Source organism: Mycena indigotica (genome assembly GCF_014461135.1).
Source record: "Mycena indigotica strain 171206Taipei chromosome Unknown Mind.scaff0009, whole genome shotgun sequence".
Taxonomy (NCBI): Eukaryota; Fungi; Basidiomycota; class Agaricomycetes; order Agaricales; family Mycenaceae; genus Mycena; species Mycena indigotica.
In genome coordinates, this window is record NW_023503008.1 from 3067026 (window position 1) to 3083368 (window position 16343).

The window sequence follows — 16343 nt, forward strand, 5'->3', positions numbered from 1 at the left end:
CCAAACCACAATGCTCTATTATGACTTGATTCGGGACACTCCTCCTTTGGCGCTTGAACCTGCAATCATCAAGGTCAAAAATTTCATGCCTGACAGCTATGATCCATGCCCGCCATATCGCTACTGCGCGCCAATATCGGCGAGCTATAATGCACGCTACGCGGACAATGCACAAGCCCAGTTTATGCCATTTCCCGATGACGATCAATTTCCCCGTGACCTATATTTGGCCGCCTTCGAGAAGAGCAAGTGCGACTGGATTGAGAAAGGGAGAGATGGGAAAGCTTATGTGAAGGAGGATAACCCAGATGGTATGTTGCAAGTCTTCCACGTGACCCTGCCTTTGGTGAATACCTTGTAGATGAAATCATCGTTTACGAAACGATCCGTCGACTATACCATGACTGGGATTTTTCTACGACGGAAGTGGACGAGGTCCTACCCATGCTGTTGCAGGTTGACTCAGGCTCGAATACCGATGACATCAAGTTGGCCAAACTCCGTGTAACTGATGAGAGCGGTTTTTTATGGGGGGTATCATCAACGGTACTGTGAATATTCCACCATAAAACTGCATTTCATGCCTGTCCAGTGACATTCCTAATGTTGTCTGGGCAGACGGACACGACACAGCATCTGCCACTCGTCTCCCTCCTCGTTTTGGTACTGCCTCTGACGAACTTTGGGACTTGGAAAGCAATGCAGTGATAGCCAAGATCAATATGAACCGCAAAAAGTTTTGCTCTAATCTCAATTGTGTCATGCATTGTTGTGGTATCCACAGTATGTGCTTTGGTGTCCTGACGACTTATTATTAACCCGCACTTCAATCAGTCTCTTTCGACTATCAGCGATTCACACCACCTTTTGACCGCCATAGGGAGATGTTGAATGTTGCGAAGCTCAGGAGCCGTGACCTTCTGGATTACAAGATGGAGCACAATCCCGAACCATGCAGCACTCGGTGTTTTGTGCAACTCATTCCCCGAGAAGAAGAAGAGATGTTCATGGTTTGGCATGCCATGATTGGGACTGCATACCAACTCAACTATTCGCAGGATACTGACGATAGCACTGACGATTCAGAAGACCGAGAGTTTGTTTCAGCCCTTCTTCGTTTGGATCCGGACATGTCTCCATGCGATATTGCAACGATTGCGGAGGTAGATTGCTCTAAGGTGGTGAGAATGGTTTCCAGGCGTTCTCAACTTATTCTTGCAGGCATTCATTATTCGTCAAGAGCTTATTAGTGACCACAGCATCCACATTCCAAGGCCTTCCAAGCGCTCAAAAAAGGCCAAACGATGGCTGACACCAAAATCATTAAAAGTCTGTAGGTAACCAAGGTTTCTTGCATCGAAAAATCCACTGAATATGCAGTGGGCACTAATGACGAGGACGAACGTCAAGCATAGTGAGTGATAATGCGGCAAATGGGTCATATTGACTTGAAGTGTGTTCAAGTACGAAACCGTGCACTCATTCCGGCGAATGCCACAAGTCCAAGGCCAGATTTGGAACGTCACAGTGTAGCTGCGTGATGGCTGGGGCTCATTGTGAGCGAAACTGCGAATGCCCACCCACTTGTTTGACTTGGTTTTAACTTCGTTGTATGTTGTCACTAACCTGGTGAATAGGTAAACAACGATGGACGGGTTGTAACGTTACATGTGCAAAAAGAAAGCACTGTGGAAGCCACAGGAACTTGGGAAAGGAATGTGTGTGCCGAACAGCTGGAAGGGAATGTGATCCCGAACTTTGCACCGGTTGTGACGCGCGGTAAGTCAATGTAACTCAAAAAGTGAACTGTCAGCCGATGCAGTATGATCTAGTAACTTTGAAGCCAAAGGACGAGGAGCTAGGCATTGCGAGAATATGGATATCCAGAGAGGAAACTTCAAGGTGACGATTCACATTTTGATGACAACTCGTTTTGATATGATGGCTTCGACAGTCGATTGTGGTGCGGCCCGGCGCGTACGGTTTTGGAGCATTTGCTGGCGAGAATATCAGCAAAGGAGACTTGATTGGAGGTGAACACCGCATGAAGAAAAAAGCCAAAACGTTGCCTGAAACATTTGTGATTAGATTATCCAGGCGAATTAGTGTTCGCCTCGGTATCGGACTCAGAGGACCAGACACCGCCAACGCCAGATGTGAAAAACGATGACCAGTTACCTCCACACCACAGGCAAGCATGTCTATGTGCAAAATCTATTGCTGATCCCTTGTCAATGCAGACATACCATTTCGAAGCATTTCAAGGCTAATTATGTCTTCGGCATGGGACCCATTTTGGATGTGGACGCTATGTCGATTGGCAATGGCACACGGTTCTTGAATGACCCCAAACCGCAAACAGGCAACTGCAGTCCGGGAGAAATAGTCGTGAACGGACAACGGTATATTACTATCCATGCGGGTGAGTTACTACATTTGCGACCAACAGCGTAAGTTTCCCATTGAGGCCTATAGATAGAGCGATTCCGAAAGGCAGAGAATTGACGTTGTCATATGGAGAGGCTTTTTGGGCGGAGTGAGAGATCAATCCCGGTAGTTGGACCATGAGAGCCGTTGTACTGGAAACCGAGGGCTGTTTTGCCGAAACACGGAGGTTCCAAGCCGCAGAATCGTCGGAAGCTTAAACAAGGTGAACCCGTTGAGAATCGTGGGCTCGTTTGCTTGTCAAGTCTGGTGTTCCGAGTCTGTTGACATTGTTATTGACAAAGATTTTTATGGTCGCGAGCGTTGCGGGCGCTGATGGTGTGGGCAGTTGTGGTTGGATCGCTTTGCGTTGTCTGTCTTAAGACTGTCGAGTTGGATGTACGTTGGGCTGTGTTGTTGACGTCGGCTGTTGTTCTTGGCAGGATCGTTTTAGGAGAGTCACGCTTCTCCTGCACTTTCCCTTCCACCTCCATGTCCCAACCTCCTCCAGTCGTCCACCCTGGCACGGGTGGAGTCGACTACGCACCACTCCCTCTTACTCACGACTCCGACCAACCCAATAGACTCTATAATGCTCCTCCATCTCCCGGTGCTGATAATTCCTCCTTCCATCTCCCACTCGACAACCATGGCGGTCCATATACCGACGACATTGCCCTCTCTGGTATGCCAATGGGTGCAGCCCAGCCCCGTTTCCTCGGTCGTGCATTGTACGATGACGGTGGAGCCAACATGCGCAACTCGATAGCCTCATCACAACACACTTTGCGTTCAGACACCGCTTCTTCCTATACTGCAGCCGACTCTGTCTACAACCTTCGAGGCGCCACAACTCAAGGCTACTCAGATAGTGGGGCGTACCATGACGAACCCGGCTTTTTTGTGCATGGCGACCAACCACGCCTCCGCAACGAGAAACGGGCGGCATACGCCAAACCGAGGTCACGCAGGAAACCTATATTAATAGGGCTCGCCGTTATTGCAGTCCTTGCTATCATATTGGGTGTCGTGCTGGCTTTCCTGCTGAAGCGAAAATCCAGTGATGAAGGGTCAAAGGACTCGGGGTCAAAATCCGGCGACTCCAACACATCCTCGGATGGCTCGAGCACAAACAATGCAAACAAGATTGCCATCGCTGTTTCCGGCTCAGACGGAAGCACAATATTAGCAGACGACGGGTCCTCTTTCGTCTACTCCAACTCTTTTGGCGGCACGTGGCAGTGGGACATAAATGACCCTTTCAACAACAGCGCTCGTGCGCAGTCATGGACTCCCGCACTCAACCAACCTTTCCGATTTGGTGTCGACCCAATTAGAGGGTGCGTCTTCCATCCAAGACGCCTATACTCTATTGCTTAATTTGCTTTGCAGAGTAAATCTTGGGGGTTGGCTTGTCACTGAGCCGGTATGAAATCCCCTGACCTCCCCTCTTTTCTCTTAGCTCAATCTTAAACCGCAGTTCATTGTTCCTGGGCTCTACCAAACAATTCAATCGAGGCCTACCAGTTCGGGAATCACGATTATCGACGAATATACGTTGCTACAAGCGATGGCACTGGACACCGCCAACGGGGGCGTCTCTCAACTCGAGGATCACTACAAAACATTCATCACGGAGAAAGACTTCATGGAAATCGCTGCAGCGGGTCTCAATTTCATTCGTATCCCCATTGGATTCTGGGCCATCGAGGTCAAAGACGGAGAGGGTTTCCTGCCCAAGACATCGTGGACCTATTTCCTAAAAGCGATTCAATGGGCTCGAAAGTATGGCCTCCGTATTAACCTCGATCTCCACACGCTCCCGGGTTCTCAAAATGGCTGGAATCATTCGGGGAGGCTGGGAAACTTCAATGTCATGTTTGGACCTATGGGTATTGCTAACGCGCAAGTACGTGATGTTCATCTGCCGTTGTGGAGCATGCACTGATCCTGGACAGCGTTCTCTCGATTATATTCGCATCCTGTCCGAATTTATCAGCCAGCCTGAGTATAGCGACGTTGTTGTGATGTTTGGTGTCACGAATGAGCCGCAAGGCAACTCCATTGGAATTGACGCCCTCAAGAGATAGTGAGTCGTGCTATATTGCTCATGGTCTATTTCGGTCTTAACGTTTGGCAGCTACTATCAGGCCTATCTCAGTGTTCGCACTGCCAGCGGTACTGGCCAAGGCAAAGGACCCATGGTGTCATTCCATGACGGATTTATCGGCCTTGATCAGTATGCTGGTTTCCTACCCAACGCCGACCGAGCTTCGATGGACACGCATCCCTACCTTTGCTTCAGCGACCAGAACGATAGCCCAATATCGTCTTATGCGAACACTCCTTGCAATAACTGGGGAGGCTTGATCAATGGCACCATGGCCACGTTTGGCTTCATCGTTGCTGGCGAGTTCAGTAACGCTGTGACCGACTGTGGTCTATATGTCAACGGCGTTGGCCAGGGTATTCGATACGAGGGAAATTACATCACACCTCCGCCTAGAGGCGGGACTTGGCCCAGACTCGGGGACTGCGAGACGGATTGGACGAACTGGGAGCAATGGAGCAGCGGCACGAAGCAATCGTACAAGACGTTTGCGAAAGCTAGTATGGATGCGCTCCAGAACTGGTTCTTTTGGACTTGGAAGATTGGGAATTCTACCGCGGGGAGAGTGGAGTCGCCACACTGGTCTTACTCGCTCGGATTGGAGCACGGTTGGATGCCGACTGACCCTCGTGAGGCTGTCGGGCAGTGCGGTAACGCAGCACCGTTTCAGGGAACATTGAGCGCATGGCAAACGGGCGGCGCTGGAGCTGGTCAAATTCCGTCCGCATACATCCAAGCCAGTCTTCAATGGCCTCCACCAAGCATCTCCTTCCCTGGCGGCAACTCCCCCGGAAACTCTTTGCCGACTTATGTGCCGAATGGTCCATTAATCACGTTACCCACACCGACGTTCACTCCAGTGACAGTGAGTGGGCACGTCGTGAGCGCAACCGCAAGCGTGAAGCTAGCTGCTTGGGCGAACCCGGCTGACACGATTGGCATGATGGTCCCGGCTCAGGGCTGCAGTTACTTTGACCCATGGGGCCCCTCAAATGTTAACCCTCCCAGCCCTCTGTGTACTGGTGGTGGTGGTGGTGGTGCAGCCCCCGCGCCAGCCGCTGCCATCATCACTCCCCCCTCCCTCCCCACCACGAAGACGGTAGCCATGATTTAACTGCATGGCACGTGATGCCGTCCTGTCTTTTCTCCCTCCCTCCCTCCCTCCCCCCTGCTTGCTACATATTGGACCTTGGACTGTTAGGATTGACACTCGCTCGTTTACTCATTCACGTATTGTAGTACCTCTTCACGCACACTCAGACACACACTCAGACTGTACATCTCAACCATATCTTAGCCTAGTTTTCGGTATCGTCACGTCACTACACTTATACATATTTGTCGATCCTAGTGCTCTCCACTTGTGGTTGCGTAACGGTCCTCGAGGTCTTCTTGCCCGCCATGGCCTCCTTCAAAGTCTTTGTCCCTGGCGTCTGCTGCAGCTTTGGCCTTCAACTCGGCTCTGATTCGAGCCAACTGCTCTTCTTCCTTCAGTCCGACATGAGCCTCAGGAAAATGGATATATATAGTGGAACAGTACTTTCTGCCGAGCATATGCAGCCTCCGCGCCCTGCTCTTTGTCCTTCCAGGCTTTATCTTGCGAGGTAGACATGGTGGTGGTTTGTGTGCAAGCGCAATCAATGTACGTCATCTTGACACATCCACCGTCACGTGTCACAAAGAAAGTACTTGATTCGACCACCATGCGACGCGGATTTTTGAAGACCCCCAGAGCGACCAAGGACGATGGCAAGGGCAAGAAGGCGGCGGTAAACGCGTAAGCGCCACCTTTCGTGTGCGACATGGCTACGCTAACACGTCCCACAGTGATGATATCGATGCCGCTGTGGACGTAAAGAGTGGCAAACATGAGGAGGGGGGGTGGCACCGATGCGGGGGCAGACGAAAGTAAGAAAGAAGACAACAGCAACGATGGACCAACCGACATCGACAAGCTCCCGCTACACAACCCACATTGCGTGCCCAAGGCAGTTCTGGAGCAGTACCAGACGAATTTCGAGACGAAGACAACGCGGATGATATTCAGAGAGTGGCCGCGCGACCCGAACGGGAAGACCGCCTTCATGAAGGGCGAACAGCTCGGCAAGCAGACGCCAAACGGGCTCGTTTGGGGCAACACCCTCTACGACTTTTACTACTATCGGCCGATGCCAGATGTGCCGAGCTACCTCGTGACGACTTCTGGCAGCCGGCTTGCAGACAAGATGCGCCAGCTGGGCGAGGACTATGCCACACACGAGCTGGAGTGGGCCGATAGAGAGAAAGCACCCCAGCAATTCGTCCTTCCAGACCAGATTGCGCTTGACATCACGTCGAGAGAGAGCCACGTGAGTCGAGAGCCTGGGGGATATAGCCCCAAAATACGTTCAGTGCGCGGACCAGGGTCTGAGTTGGCGGAAGAGGTCCCAATCGCTGGTGATTCTAAGCCAAACGCGCATGTCGACATCTCCGACATCAAGCCAGAAAACTACCCCGGTTTGTGGCCGCTTCTCCCCTTCTCTCGGGGCGCTGCATACGGCGTCAAGTTAGAAACCCTGCTTCCGTACTCGCTTCTCCCCAAGAAACTTGTTGTTCATGATCCCTGGAACCTCCTTCAAGTTCGCCGCAGCGCCAGAACGAAGACAGACGAGACTGACTGGGCGAAAATGACCGACATCGTACACGAATACGAGCTGAAGCCAATCACCCCTGCCGGGATGAAGAAATGCAAGCAGCAGGAGGAGCAGTTCAAACAGCTGACAGACGACCACGACATCTTGATTTACCCCCTGGACAACGTTGCCACGGAGGAATTGAAGGGCCTGCCGTTCATACCACCCGTGCTGGTCAAAGTGCCGCGCTATGAGCACAAAAGCGAGACTCCCGCGGCACATTTGTACCTTTCGCCCAGCCACAGCGCCGGCACGGGCCACCACTCGGCGGTCTACCACGCGGAATGGGAGCTTCCGCGCTCGCTGCTTGTCCCGGACCGTCTCTGCCGGGCCTGCATTGATGATGAGGTGAAAGAGTTTATGCAGAACGGAGACTTCTTCAAGTTGGCGCAAGAGGCGATCGCAGCCGTGACAGAGGACTCTGAAGACAAGTTTGGGTATGTGTTCAAGCACGAAGCGGTGCCTGCACTGGTGATGGACGAAGGCGGGGTCCCGACAAGCATAATCGAGCCAAAGACAGACCGCACCCATGGCTCGTACCACGGGCCGGTGGTGCCGATGGAGACCAAAGTCACGTGGCAGACTCCGGGCCGCGGGGAAAACTGCCAGCATATCCTGCTGGCGACGATGGCGTTCGACTCGCAGCGCGGGACCGCCGCGCCGCCAACGGCAGTGGTGAATGTGTGTGCCAAGCTGTCGCTCGAGGGCGACGACCATCTGGCACGTGAGGCCAAAGTCTACCAAGCGCTCCCTGCCCACCTGTCAGAGCATTGGTCTGGCTACAACATCGTGCGCCCCTCGCGCGAGCCCGTCCCCGTGGGCGCAGTTGTCCCCCAGTTCTACGGCTACTATGTCCCCGCCAAGAAGCAGGAGCGCTACCTCAGCCCGATCATGCTTGTTGAGGAGTGCGGAAAACAGGTCGATCCGAATGTGCTGACTGCGGACCAGAAGAAAGAGGCGTGGTCGCTGTACTACCGCTTCATGGACGCGGACTGGCTCCACCAGTCGGTGTACGACCGCAACATCCTGACGCAAACGGGGCCGATGAGTGTCCCCCAGGGCTGGATGCGCGAGTTCGGGTCAGAGTGCAGTTTCCGGCTGATCGACTTTGGCAGGTCGGTCTATATCGGGCCGAAAGCGCCGGAGGGCGAGGGCGAAGAAGACGTCTACAAGTCCCTTCGTGCGTCAGAAAGCTACGTCCATAGCGACATTCGCAACGAGAGAGAGATGATCGACAATATGCTCCAACAGGGACTCAAGTTTGCGTCGACGTCGTACCTCTAAACTAACCTTGTGCTTGTACTTATTAGTAGCCTTGACCATACTGAAGCTCATGTATTGCAAATTCATCGTTTCCAAGCAAATAACAGACTTTGCCTTCAAATTTGTTATCAAGGCTGATAACCTTTAGTTGTTTTGGGAGTCAAAAAACTTTAATGCTACTTTGTGGGTCAGATTGTGGAAAAAATTCTGAAAGCCATTTTGTAGCTGCTGATAAGCTCTGTTACATAGCAATACGATACGATACGAATACGACTACTGTTGACGTTGAAGCTGCTGCTGTTGCTGCTGACTGGCCATTTGTAGCATCTGTGTGATTTGCTCCGAGGTGTAATTCCCCAGGCCATAATGCCGCTGCTGCTGCATCCCGTTGGGAACAGCGGCCACAACAGGTCGAGGAGACGACGTTGCCGCCCGCGCCCCAGCAGCTTGTTGTTGTGCTATCAACGCCTGTTGTTGCTGGATCATCGTCTGCTGGACTGCCGCCGCTTGCTGCCGCATGTGCATCACCTGTTGTTGCTGTGGAGTAAGCGGTATTCTCGCTGGAGAGGCCACCCGCTGTTGTTGCGCAATTGGTATTCCGTTCCGAGCAGCCATTTGCTGGAGACGTTGTTGATGTTGGGCTTGGGCAGCTTGTAGGATTGCCTGCTGTTGTTGTGGCGTCTGTGCTTGGATCACAGGAGGCTGGGCCACCGGTGTCTGTGAACTCGAAGGTGTTGGTTGAGGTGGTGGCTGGGGAGTTGGTACCGGTTGGGCTGCTTGCGGGACAGGAGAACCCTGTGGTTGTTGTGGCGCAGGTTGAACTTGAGCCACAGGCGTCGCCGCACTCCGCTGTTGTTGTTGCTGAGCAGCTTGAGCCCGCGCCATTTCGTCTTGTTTGCGACGGGCATTAATGTCCTGTTCCTTCTCTGTTTTCATCCGACTTAGTTCTGCAGGCGAGTACTTCGCAAGTCGCGTGTATTGCGCATGAGTCTCATGGACGACAGATGCTTTGCGCTGGTTGTCTATTCAAGAGTTAGTTGGGTACATGTTCGAAAAAGAGTCCAACTTACTCAGACTCTTTTGCGCCTGCTCTTGCCGCCTTTTGCCCACTTTGCGCATCGAATCCACAATAACATGATGTCGTCTTCGCTTCTTTGCATCGCTACCAGAAGCAACAGGAGAGGGTCCAGAGATACTCGCACTCGCAAGTCGCTTGATTCCACGCGGCGGATCATCGGCACGTGATGGCTCGGGAGGCCGAGCAGCAAGTTCCTTCCACCGGTCATGGCAGTCCCGCGCAGTTCGTGTGTCGGTGGAGATACTGACGTGGGCCGAGTTGTAGCACTCGGCGATAAGCGGCCAGTTGTTAGGGTACTTGTCCACAAGGGAACGGAGGACATTGTCGTCCACCGTGGTCCAAATATGCGACGAAGCGCGTCGTTGAGCGTCCTTGAAGTCGAACGACTCTTTGTTCTCCCTGGCTTCACGTTCTCGCGCCTCGCGTTCCTTGCTCTCCTTCTCCTTCTGTTGCTCCAGCCACACAGATTTCGGTGGGATAGTGAACTTGGCGTTGAACAACTCTACAAGAAAAGGAATATCAGTACCCAATTGAAAGGTGACAGGCAGCTCACCGCTCAGACTGTCGTGCATCTTGACAGGCGGCGTTTCCACATCGTAAGCGGGGCAATCTTCAGCAGGAATCCATTGCCCATTCTTCCAGCGTTTAGCAGGTTGTAATGCGCCAAGTAATGTCGGTTTCGAATGCATGAATTTCCCGATGGGATACAGTTTGGTATGCATCGTTTCCTCGATCCGTTTGTTGGCATCATCCCGATCAACGCGTTTCTCAGAGCGCCGGGGTCGACCATCAGCAGGACCTGGAGCAACATCAAGCATTGCAAGTGGGGGAAGATCTGGGAATATTTGGGAGAGGTCTTTAGGGAACAATGCAGCGGCGTCAAACGCGCCTCCCTCGGCACTAGCGTCTTTCATGATATTTGCGACATCCTGAGAATCGATAAACAGCTTTTCTGGTTCAGAGTACGTCAAATAGTCGCGAAGTGGTGCATATATATTGTGTTTCGATGACGGCTTGATGACTGGTTCGGCTAAAAATGAGGTTGGCTCGCCAGCCGCTTTCAGAGAGTCGGTTTGGGATAGAGTTGGGTTGATTGAGCTATCTTTCAGTCCAAATGATTGCGTAGCATCGTCCACCTCCTCTTTCTTGATGATCGGTTTCTGGTCAATGTCCATATTGTCCGCCTCCTGCGAGAGCGAGGTTGGACCTGCATCTTCAGAAACTGGCCGCTTGAACTCGGTGTCGAAACCCGAGTCTGACGCAACCGGTTTTTCGGCGACGTCTAAAGCATCCTCAAGGGCAGAAGTTGGTTCTAAAGCGTCCAATACACTCTGTTTCTCCTGCTCGTCGTCTTCATCGTCATCTGAGCCATAGTCGACTGCCAAAAGTGACGTGGTAGGAGCAGGAGTGTCTGCTGTGATCATGGTGCCTTCATCCTCTTCGATAGATATGTCCATGGGTTCGTCTTCCAAAGCGAGGGGATCTTCAATTTCCAGCGTTGACATATGTTCGGTTTGGTCAACCTTGGGTCGTCGCCAGCCAACACAAATACCATGAGCCACACGTTCCGCTTGACTGGTGAAACAATGCCATTCCAGAACAGCAGTAGACAGGTGGTAAGCAAGGGCAATTTTCCACTTGCGTTCCTCCCGGAAGTCCGTTCGCATCCATTTCTGGAACATTGAAACAATGAGAGGTAGAGACACAGAGCATCACCATCCACTTACCATCTCATCTAGCAGATAGTCCCAGTGAGTCTTGGTGATACCGCCGACGCCACGTTGTTTCTTGGGTTGACGAAAACTCCATCTACTAGCATCTTTGAGAGTTTCGACTTGCTCGAGAGCACGAATTAGTCGCAGTTCTTGCATTGCGACCTGATGATTAGATAAACAAACCATTATCGCAGTCGTGAAAAATTATATAACTTACACTCCAATCTCGCGAACTAAGGCATTTTGTTGCTCTTGCCAGTTTCGGATGGATAGGGTTAGCCCTTAGCAAAGCACCCCATCGACTTATACCCATCGGAGCCCAATCATCCTTGTCCTTGATCGTTGCGCCATTTTTGTCCTTGTGCTTCCGCTGTTGTTTACCGGGCTTTGTTTTGCGACTGAAATCGGCTGGCATGATTTTCAATGGCGGCAGTGTGTAGTTTGTGTCAAAGGTATTGGGCTGTGGCTGCATAGCGAGCAGAGTAGGCTTCTCCTCCAATTTGAGACTAGCAACAATTGACGGCGCACGTATAGCTGGAGGTTCCTCGCGAGGTGTGACAGCGGCAATCTGCTGGGGAACTGGAGTCGCAACTTTTTCGGGAGTTGGAGGTGGGACCGCGACAGGCGAAGCAACCACAGGATCTGATTTCGGCTGTGGTTCTGGTTCTGGTAAGGAAGAGGCTGGTGGGGGGAGGGGCGAGGATTGTTGCACGGCTTTTGCGACCTCTTCATCGTCTTCATCATCGTCGATAACCATGGACTCTCCATCATCTGAACTTGGGGTTTGAGGGAGCGGAGATGCATGCTTCAACGTTGGAGTGGCTTCGGACATCGCTACATCTTGTTCTTGCTTCGCTTTATCGATCTCAGGAGCGACGAGGGGCGGTTCGGTAGGGGACTCCAGCAATTCGGGAGTAGGTTGAGGTTGGGGTGTTAGTTCGCCCTGAGCCGAAATAAGATTTTGGTCGACGACCATTTCGCTGGATTCGTTGGGCGATTCATCCACCACTCGTGTCGATGCCACATCAGGCTTCGTTGCTTCCTCCGCGGCCACGTTGTCTGGTGGTAGCCCTTCCTTCTCGTCACCTTCATTTGGCTCTGGCACCTCTCCCGCTTGCTCCACGATAATTGGCAGTTGCTGGTGGACCACATCCTGTTGCATTTGCTCGCCATCGTCCTCAGTGGTGTCACCCTCGGCAATAATAGCCACCCGCTCAGGTTCTTGTGCACCAACTCGTTGAACAACGATGAACTTTTCTTCTGACGCAGGGCGCTGAGCAATTGAAGACGCGCGCGATTGGTTAGCATTGGGTGTGCCAATGAGATCTAGCTCGTCGTCTGACTCGGACAAAGGCACAGCTGGTGTAATTGGTCTTTGAGACAATGGACTTGGAAGTGGTTCGGATTTATCCTTGTCGAGAGCGCTAAACGACTTGAATTGCTGGTGATCAAAGTTCTTAATGAAGCCAGTTTCCGGACTTTAGGTCATCAGTTAGATTGCACAAACTCAAGAGAAATGTTGGAAACACACTGTTTCTCCAGATTAAATTGGTCTAGAAAGGCCACTAAGCCGTCATCATCGTCCGCCTGCTCCTCCATTCGAATGACAGCGCCCATGGTCTGCCGACGATGCACCATGTAGTACATTTGGCGAAGCAGCGCATTCCGTCGCTCTGCGATCACTCTAGTCGCGTTTGTCAGGTCAAATTGCAGTTATTCGCGGCTGACTCACTGAAGCTGAGCAATCCTGTCCTCCACTAATGCATCCCGCGACGCGTCATCCATGCGGAAGAAACAAAATTTCAGACAAGGTGGAAGTCAAGAGAGAGTTAAGGCCGTCACACGTGATCAATGATGGACGCGATTGATTGACATTGATAGTACAGATAAGATAACATAGCTACCCCTTCTCAAATTGTGATGAACACAAAGGCCTGGACACATCATCAAATGACAGTAGAAAGGTGGGGCGAGCACATACTATTCTCTGAATCGGGGCTGAGTGCGCTTGTTGGAAGGCGTTCAAGTCGGCCGTGAAGTAGATTGCGGAACCTTGCGTGAACGCCAAGGTCGGTGCACGCGCTGGACATAGGTAAATAATGGTTCCAAATGCGCAAACAAACGAACATGAGTCTGTATTGGTCCACTGCGCCGCCAGTCTATGAGTGATTGGATCGAGCGTCCACTGTACCCAAGGATGAGCATGTGGCAAAACTGCAAAACGTAACATACCACTGCACTCTCTGCCGTAAATGATCCACTGTAAGCGTCATTGATGGCATTGCCAATACTTTGAGGTGATGAACCCGAGGAAGCTAGAAAACTAAGAAATTTAGTCTGGATCAAATTAAGTCACGCACTCTGGTCGCTCGCAGCGAGATACAGATAGTTGGAGCTTCCTTCAGCCAAAGTAGACGAGTCATCTTCACGGCCTTGCACAAGACCGACGAAACGATGAGGCGAGGGGTCGTTGTCCTGTTGCCATCAATTAATAACGGAACGGTCAGATGTTTTTTTATGGACGCGCCAAAATCAGATAGGGGCCATCGCTCGTGACAAGTAATGCAGAATCATCGATCGCTGGTTGGATGAGGTATTGCGCGTTCTGGTACCTGTTTCTTGAAACAAACCCGAGCACGTCATTCGAATTGCCATCGCGGTCAAGCGCAACCACTTGGATGTATCCTCGAGCAACAGGTGAAGGCGAGGTTGTTGCCCTACGAGCAGAAGCTAGAGGCAGTGAGAAGATGATTTGATGGTTGGGCGAGTCTACTCACCGCGACGAGTGGGTGGTTTGAGAGGTAGACCACGGGCGAGACGTTGAGCGTTAGTTAAGCCTCGAGCAGAGAGGGATTCCGAAGAAGCACCAGCTCTGTTTCCGTGGCAAACTTCGAAGCCATGGTTCATGGTACAGTCGGCAGGCAACGAATTGAGGACAGGAGGTTTGGGTGTAGGTGTCGCGAGTACAGTAGGGATGGCGGTGCAGAGGAAGAGAGTGAAGAGCTTGGTGAAGGAGGGCATAGTCGTAAAGAACGTGTGGTGCGTAAAGAGCGTGAGGTGGTGGTGGTTCGAGACGAGAAGAGATGTAACGCGTTCGTCACAGGTCGCGCTGATATAAGTAGGCTGCTATGTACTGGCCCTTCTTTCCAGTCTTGGGACTCCTTCAAGTTCCACTTCACTCAAGCCTCAGGACCCAATCTTGTTTGATTTGGACCTTGTGCAAACTGCGGCTCATTAGACGCGGCTTGGTAGCACCGTCGATTGAGTCAATACTCGAAGTAAGAACAGCGATAACTCCTCTCCTTCGTGTCGCAAAATGTGGCTGGCCATGAAGATGTTGTCAAGTCATCCCAGAATCTCCGTTGTATGGCAACAGTACCATTTGAGGTTTTGCGCATCGACTCAGAGTACTTCCCGGCGCAGAAGCCACCGTGCCTCAGGTTATCCGGCTCAGAAGACAGATATATTCAAGCCTACGATAGAATGACTGGAATCGTCTTTAGGGATCGAACTTGGAGTTGGACTTTACTAACCTAGAAAAACGCTTCTAAGTTAGAAGAGCTTTGAATGAACTCGGAGTGGAAAATGTGTTGACGGCATCCTTCCAGCTCAAAAGCTATCGAGCGAATATTCCGCTTGGTTGGTGGAGAGTGACAAATATTCTGACGCTGACTCATCCCAACTTCTTTGGTCACGATGTGAAACCTCGAATTATAGAACTAGGCCTGGAACTAGCATATGCAAACGGGAAAATATTGGGCACACTGATAGATCTTTTAGCTACTTTCGTGACGCTCGTATCAGCTTCCAAAGTCCAGCTATCCTTCGCCGCCAGCCCTCCGCATATAAGAAGGTCACCAAACCACTGACAAAGTCCCTAAAAGAAGACGCAAAACATGTCAGCTCAATGTCCTCAGTATCACGCAAGATATGTACCAGCTGACAACGAGTGAGCGGATCGGATAATCGAGGACTTTGGGAATGTCCGTTTGTATAAGAGCAGGAAATCGGTCCACCATAATGGCTTTGACATTGGTTAGTGACCGAAGTCCCTCGGGGCCACCTATAGCAAGTTCAAATGGTGAATCGACAGCTTACAAAAGCACACACCGAATCGCCCATAACCACTGGCTTTGACGCCCCCAAAAGGAAGATCCTGACTGTTCAAGTGTGAATACGAAGAGAAAAAAACAGATTGCGACTTCGCCTACTTGAGCTGTGAATCAAGTTAGTCCAGAATACCCAAACGATTGAATTGTTCTTACATAAAACACTGCAAAATCGTTCACTGCCACCATGCCACATTCGAGCTGTTTCGCAACGTGGATGCATTGGTCCTGACTTGGCCCAAAGACGCTGGCACCAAGGCCATAACGCGTGCCATTCGCAATTTCGATCGCTTCCTCGACCTTGTCGTATATAATCAGCGTAGCAACCGGCGCAAAGACTAGAGGATCGTTCAGCCCTGAATATTAAGACCTTAACTTCAACTCACGTTCTTCCCGTGCAATCCGCATTTCAGGTGTCACTGGCCCAACGATTGTGGGCTTGAAGTAATAGCCTTTGTCTTGATAGACCTGCGAGTATGCGGTACCGCCAACGACATCGGATCCTTGGTGGTCCGCTTCTTGAATTATGTTCGTCAAACTCTCAAAGCGGTCACCCGAGATCATGGCGCCACAGTCAACAGTGTTAACAAAACCAGCTTCGGAAGTTGCAAGGACGCTGCCTAAGCGTAGCATTTCGATTCGTTTTTGAAGCATGTCGTATAGCTCATCGTGTTGAGTTTTGTGGACAATTAGACGCTCGATGCCAATGCAGTTTTGGCCGGCATTTTGGCTGTAGTTCGGTCGGTCAGAAGGCATCAGACATGAATCAATGCGAAAAACCTACAAAATGCCGCGCATCCACATACTTGCCCATTTATTTAGATCAGTTCCTTTCAAAATGATTGCTGGGTCTTTGCCTCCAAGCTCGAGGGTTACTGGTGTGAGATTTTCTGTAGCAGCCATCGCAATCTGGCTGTGATGAGTATTGCATTGGAAGTCGCATAGTTAGTTCTACTAACCTTGCGACCTACG

General features: G+C 51.4%; 6 protein-coding genes across 6 annotated transcripts; 3 read left to right on the plus strand and 3 right to left on the minus strand.

The window, feature by feature from the left end:
* Nucleotides 1–511: 511 nt before the first annotated feature.
* Nucleotides 512–2540, plus strand: MIND_01073900 (SET-domain-containing protein; the record flags this gene model as incomplete). The annotated part of the gene is made up of 13 exons (XM_037367314.1): nt 512–546; nt 593–783; nt 835–1010; nt 1059–1178; nt 1222–1333; nt 1381–1414; nt 1465–1586; nt 1638–1779; nt 1833–1902; nt 1955–2033; nt 2089–2191; nt 2241–2422; nt 2476–2540. The coding sequence occupies 13 exons, from the start codon at nt 512–514 to the stop codon at nt 2538–2540; spliced, it is 1431 nt and encodes a 476-aa protein (XP_037216708.1).
* Nucleotides 2541–2901: 361 nt separating this feature from the next.
* Nucleotides 2902–5648, plus strand: MIND_01074000 (Glycoside hydrolase; the record flags this gene model as incomplete). Its single annotated transcript, XM_037367315.1, has 5 exons — nt 2902–3764; nt 3817–3850; nt 3905–4333; nt 4383–4513; nt 4565–5648. Exons 1-5 carry the CDS (start codon nt 2917–2919, stop codon nt 5646–5648), a joined length of 2526 nt encoding a protein of 841 aa, XP_037216709.1. The 5' UTR covers nt 2902–2916.
* Nucleotides 5649–5881: 233 nt separating this feature from the next.
* On the minus strand, nt 5882–6146 carry MIND_01074100 (uncharacterized protein; the record flags this gene model as incomplete). The annotated part of the gene is made up of 2 exons (XM_037367316.1): nt 5882–6040; nt 6075–6146. The coding sequence occupies 2 exons, from the start codon at nt 6144–6146 to the stop codon at nt 5882–5884; spliced, it is 231 nt and encodes a 76-aa protein (XP_037216710.1).
* A 91-nt stretch (nt 6147–6237) lies between these two features.
* Nucleotides 6238–8490, plus strand: MIND_01074200 (uncharacterized protein; the record flags this gene model as incomplete). Its single annotated transcript, XM_037367317.1, has 3 exons — nt 6238–6311; nt 6362–6393; nt 6437–8490. The coding sequence occupies 3 exons, from the start codon at nt 6238–6240 to the stop codon at nt 8488–8490; spliced, it is 2160 nt and encodes a 719-aa protein (XP_037216711.1).
* A 252-nt stretch (nt 8491–8742) lies between these two features.
* Nucleotides 8743–13080, minus strand: MIND_01074300 (uncharacterized protein; the record flags this gene model as incomplete). The annotated part of the gene is made up of 6 exons (XM_037367318.1): nt 12995–13080; nt 12794–12946; nt 11480–12740; nt 11275–11424; nt 9540–11220; nt 8743–9491 (listed from the first exon to the last, which is right to left on the minus strand). Exons 1-6 carry the CDS (start codon nt 13045–13047, stop codon nt 8743–8745), a joined length of 4047 nt encoding a protein of 1348 aa, XP_037216712.1. The 5' UTR covers nt 13048–13080.
* Nucleotides 13081–13172: 92 nt separating this feature from the next.
* Nucleotides 13173–14283, minus strand: MIND_01074400 (uncharacterized protein; the record flags this gene model as incomplete). Its single annotated transcript, XM_037367319.1, has 7 exons — nt 13173–13196; nt 13244–13344; nt 13390–13447; nt 13495–13577; nt 13623–13737; nt 13790–13992; nt 14040–14283. The coding sequence occupies 7 exons, from the start codon at nt 14281–14283 to the stop codon at nt 13173–13175; spliced, it is 828 nt and encodes a 275-aa protein (XP_037216713.1).
* Nucleotides 14284–16343: the final 2060 nt, after the last annotated feature.